The following is a 5,708-nucleotide window of genomic DNA, read 5'->3' on the forward strand; positions in this document are numbered from 1 at the left end:
AAAAAGTAGAGCATATGGTGTATTATTGTCTAGCACAGATGAGGGAGTTCAATTAATGATATGTGTGGCAATTAACACACACTCACTCCAATATGGTAAAGGTAATTTGGATTGAAAAAGGAGGGCTCTAGCTACATTTAACAAATGCTAGTATTTTCTTTCAACTCTACAATTTTGCTCAGAAGTTTCTACACAAGATAGCTGATGGATCATGCCATATTTTTGATAGAGATTAGGCATATTAAATTCTTGGCCATTATCTATTCTAAGGGTTTGTATTTGGGTATTAAATTGAGTTTAAACAAAAGCAATTAAATTGATAAGGATCGAGTTTCTGATTTTGTTTTCATAAGATAAAGCCAAGTGAAACGTGCATGATCATCTACAATTGTAAGAAACAATTTGTAACCAAAATGAGAGATAGTGGAGAATGGATCCCAAATGTCACTATGTACTAACTAAAATGCTTTATTTGCATTGTTTTTTGATACAAGAAATGATAGTTTCTTTTGTCAAGCTAGAGGAAAAATCTCACAAACATGATTGTGAGATGATTTTACAGAAGGATCCATAAAACTAATGCCTTTTAATCTGGCAAGAGAAAGATGTCCCAACCGAAAATGCCATATGTCAGCATTGATGTAGAGGTAGTATTGACTATAGAATTAGAATTGATACGTGAAGTAGATAAGCTATTAGCAAGAGTGATCAGATTCTTTATTTGCTCTTGAGAAAAAGACATGTTTGAGATATTTGAGTTTTGCTCCAAAGAAGATGCAATGCTAGCATCAATCATGTTGAATTGAATCTTTTTCCTTGAGGGCCTTTCCACCCTGGTGGATAACCTATGATCTGAAAACACTTGTCTGCAAGGTGTCCAAGAAATCCACAATGGGAACAAGTGACATCATGTTTTTCTTTGGTTTTGTTGAACTTGGAGGTATTAGAAAAAATCTGTCTTAATGGTTGTACAACAGCCATAGCATCAGAATCAAGAGGAAGCCCTACTGCATTTTTCAAAGATCTTTGGCTTTCTTCTTGCAGCAACAAAGAAAAAACCTTCCCCATGAAAGGTAAAGGAGAAAGAAGCAATAGTTAACTTTGAATGGCTGAAAAAGAGTCATGTAAACTAACCAAGAATTTCGTCACATAATCTACTTGTTGAGGATCAGTAAGATTCTTTAAGATGGCACAAGTACAAATGTTCATAATTCCAAAAGTACATTTAGGAAGCAGACGATAGCTGATGTATTCATCCCATAAAATTTTGAAACCACTAAAATATTCAGTGATTGAGTTTGAGCCTTGAGAAATAGAGCTTAAAGACTTCTCCAATGTAAAAACTTGTGGACCATCACTACGAAGGTATCTAACATTTTGTTCATCCCAAATATCAGATGCGGTATTGAAATAAAGAAGACTTCCCCAAATCTCTTTTACAATTGAATTAATCAACCAAGACAAAAGAAGATTGTTTGCTCGCAGCAAGCAACTTGAAGTCGAGTGTTATCGGGATTGGGTTGAGGCAGACTTCTATCAATGAAAGCAAGCTTATTCTTTAGAATAAGAACAATGGAGATTGATCGACTCCAAGCAACATAATTCATACCATTGAACATTTCAGAAACAAGGAGGGCTCCAGGGTTGTCATTGGGATGAAGATAGTAAGGGCTTGATGAATCATTAGATGGATTTATTGAAGAAGAAGCATAAGAGTTTGCCATATTAGAAGAAGATTCCATAGCAGCAAGAAATCAACAAGAAAGATAAAAGAATACCAAGAAAATGATCAAGAAAGTAGTGGAAATTTGATACTCGATGATAACATGTCAAATATGTTAATTGAAAATAGAGCAGAGAACTAAAGCTTTGAGAGAAAAATCAATGTGATTTCCCAATAAAACTGAAATGAATTGAATAACTAAATGCTATACATCACTACGATTTAGATACACGTATTGGCAATGTAAGCCATCTGACTTGGCTCTTTAGATATCATAACTTTGGCAATTGATTAACTTATCCCATCCTCCACTTTAACTAACTTAACTGTCATATAACAACTTTCCCATCTTTTGAACTTCCCTATTTAACTTTCTGTGACTTTAACTTCAATGCTTCAATTTGAGTTTGTATATTCCAACACTACATATCAAGTCTCATCACCAACTGCAGACATTCCTACTAAGCCTCTTGGTTATGTTTCTTTTGTTAATTTTCTATTCAAGATGGGTGTTCACAACCTACAAACTCCATCTTAAGGGGGCGTATTACAACTTCTAGTATAACTTCCAGCTCAGCATTAAGACTCTAGACGTTTCTCTGTAAATAGTTCATTTGTAAATAGAGTTCAAGTTCAAGTTGATTACTTACTTGAAGTCGATTATTTGCGCCGACTCATTCACATTGTATATATATTGTACGAGTCATTCATGAATAAATCAAGAAGTCATTTTCTACGTACACTCGATAATTTTGACACGAAGTTCAAACCGTACTTGAACGTTACAGAAAATTACCAATCTCAGTCTTTCCTTCAAAGATTTTAGCCCGACGTGCAGGAAAGATGGAGTTGGGTCCACCTTGGAACAAAGTCCCCTCGCGATTTTTTTCAGATAAAGCCAAAATGGAGCTTTCCAAATATTGGAGCAAATTAAGTAAGTAATAATATTTCTATCAAAAGAATGGTTTAGTATATATTCACTCTTTTTAAGGAGATTATATAACGCTTAAGTATTTTTTGACTGCTTAATTGAGTAAAAATATTATAAAATTAAAATATTTTTATAATATAATTTTTTAATATTATTTTAATTTAAGATTTCAAAATATTGAATTGTTTTTTATGTTCTGTTTAGAAAAATTATAATAATTAGATAATGAATAGTTAAAATATGTTTAAAAGTTAAGAATTTAAATCGAAAAATATTTGTGTTTGAATAATATTTTGATATTGAGATTAACTAAGATAGGTTGAGACTATTTGTGAAACCAAATGGGGCCTAAAGTACCTCATAATTTTGTGAATAGAAACGGTTTTGAGTGAAGATATTTTATTAGGTTTTGGAAAATTAATTAGGAGAAAAAAATTGAATAAAAATATTATAAAGTTGAAAAATGATTTGAATATTCTAATTCTTGTTTTAAAAATTGTAAACATTCTATTGATTTTTTGTGTTTGAAAAATGATTAGATAATAATTAGATGAAAAAGTTAAAAATTAAAAATTCAAAAATATTTTGTATTTGAGTTAAGTTTAAAAATAAAATTTATGAAAATTTATGAAAATTTTAATAATTTTATATATTCAAACAAGATCCTGGATTTATTCACACAGAAGTCAATTAAATTTTTGGCATTGAATTATTCAATTGTTTGGACACATGTATAGAATATTCAATTGGTACATTGAATTATTCATTCATGAATGCCTTGCTTTTGAATCTCGATTGGAAAAACCATTAATTCTTGATTTGGGGATGCAAGAAGGCAACTTGGTAACGTTTTTGACCCGGAATTAAGTGGTGGAAGCTCCTGCTCCTATCATTGGCGTCTCGGTTGAAAGTAGTGTGAAGTACGTGGCGCGATTTCTCCCAACTGATCACAATTGACTTGGAAATAATATAAATATCCGGGAGACGAAAGTGTAGCGAAAGATTAAAAAAAAAAAAATCTCGGAACACCACCACGTCTGAAAGTTGACGCCATGGCCGAGCCCAGGAAGCAGCTTCATATAGCCATATTCCCATGGTTAGCTTTTGGTCACATAATCCCATTTTTGGAGCTCGGCAAGCTCATTGCCCGGCGAAAGGGCCATCGTATTTCCTTCGTATCAACAGCTAGAAACATTGAACGCCTCCCCAACATCCCTCCAAATGTTGCACCTTTGATAACTTTGGTGAAGCTTCCCTTACCCCATGTCCACAACCTGCCGGAAAATGCAGAGGCGACCATGGACGTACCGAACAACGTAATTCCATATCTTAAGATCGCTTACGATGGTCTCCAAGAACCTTTGTCTATGTTTTTGGAAAGTTCGAGCCCTGATTGGATCATTCATGACTTTGCCCCTTACTGGTTACCACCAATTGCAGCTAGACTTGGTATCTCGCGGGCTTTCTTCAGTGTTTTCAACGCATCATTCATGTGTTTCTTTGGCCCCCCGAAGTTGCTGTTGTCGGCGTCGTTGCAAACAACAGACGAGCCCGACTCCAGCACACGAACAGAACTCGAACATTTCCTTGTCCCTCCCAGATGGATCCCCTTTCCATCCAAAATAGTGTATCGGCCTTATGAGGCGAAAAAGCTCTTCGAAAACACTGAAGTGAATGCCTCCGGTGTTTCGGACTTGTTTCGTTTCATGACGGTGTGCTTAGGCACCGAAGTCTTCGCTATTAAAACATGCATAGAAGTCGAAGCCGAGTGGTTGAATCTCTTCGGAGAGCTTCTCCATATACCCGTAGTTCCAGTCGGCTTATTGCCACCCTCGCCACAAGAAGGCAATGACAATAAAGATAGCACTTGGGACGCAATTGCTGAGTGGCTAGACAAGCAAGAGAAAGGGTCAGTGGTTTATGTAGCACTCGGAAGTGAAATCCGACCGAGTCAAGAAGACTTCCATGAGTTGGCTCTGGGACTAGAGCAATCGAGGCTGCCATTCTTTTGGGCTTTAAGAAAGTCAGCGGGTGGGGAATCGATTGAGCTACCGGAAGGGTTGGAGGAGCGAACCAAAGGTCGTGGGATTGTTTGGACAGGTTGGGCACCTCAGTTCAAGATATTAGGTCATGAGTCAGTTGGGGGTTTCGTGACTCACTGTGGTTGGAGTTCAGTAACAGAGGCATTTCAGTTTGGACGTGTACTTATCATGCTTCCTTTCATTGGGGACCAAGGATTAGTCGCTAGGTTCTTGGAAGAGAGGCAGGCAGGAGTTGAGATTCCCAGGAAGGAGGAAGATGGGTCATTTACGAGGGACTCAGTGACACAAACTTTGAGGTTGGCAATGAAGGATGAAGAGGGTCAGATATACAGAGACAAAGCCAAGGAAATGACCACCATATTTGGGAATAAGGAGCTCCAGCACCGATACGTCGACAAATTTGTTGAATTGCTTGAGAACCACAGGCAGATCATTACCAAGGGCTAGAAAGTGATGAGATTAAGCAGTATTAATTGTCAAGATCGAGTTCTTTTAACATTGTGATCATGTCATGATCATCAGGGTCGTGTCCGGCCCTCCTATTGTTGGTTAATTGTTTTTCTGTTAATGTACTATTACATGAGAGCTCCATTATTTTCGACATTATCACTTTATTTTCCTTGTTTACTTTTTTATTGTCAAGGTATGATCCCTCACGCGGGTTAAACTTAACCTCGATAATAATGGAGCTATATACATATATATAATAGTCTGGATCGCCAATAATATGATTTATGCCACTAATATTATTTAAATATTTTATTACCTTTCAATTTTTGCTCAAAAGAAAAGGTAAAAATAGTTATAATTGGATGTTGAAATAAGATGAGATGAAATAAAATAGGATAAGAAATTTATGAATAATAATGAAATATCATTAGAAGGGAAATAGTACTCTATCCACAAAGGGATTAGATAAAAGCAATTTCATAAACTGATGTGGTTCATCAGATTGTAAAGTTATGTTTATTATAAAGTACTGATCTAGTAGATCAGATGAAACCATATAAGT

The 5,708-nt window shown here is 35.7% G+C and overlaps 1 protein-coding gene across 1 annotated transcript; it reads left to right on the forward strand.

Annotated features, from left to right (window-relative positions):
- The first annotated feature begins 3,638 nt into the window (after nucleotides 1-3,638).
- Nucleotides 3,639-5,297, forward strand: LOC122319151 (putative UDP-rhamnose:rhamnosyltransferase 1). The gene has a single exon (XM_043137092.1). It carries the CDS (start codon nucleotides 3,707-3,709, stop codon nucleotides 5,141-5,143), a length of 1,437 nt encoding a protein of 478 aa, XP_042993026.1. The 5' UTR covers nucleotides 3,639-3,706; the 3' UTR covers nucleotides 5,144-5,297.
- Nucleotides 5,298-5,708: the final 411 nt, after the last annotated feature.

This window comes from Carya illinoinensis, chromosome 8 (genome assembly GCF_018687715.1).
Source record: "Carya illinoinensis cultivar Pawnee chromosome 8, C.illinoinensisPawnee_v1, whole genome shotgun sequence".
Taxonomy (NCBI): Eukaryota; Viridiplantae; Streptophyta; class Magnoliopsida; order Fagales; family Juglandaceae; genus Carya; species Carya illinoinensis.

What these genes read in the sequence shown, in the direction of transcription:
- LOC122319151 (XM_043137092.1), top strand. Translation starts at nt 3,707, where the DNA reads ATGGCCGAGCCCAGGAAGCAGCTTCATATAGCCATATTCCCATGGTTA.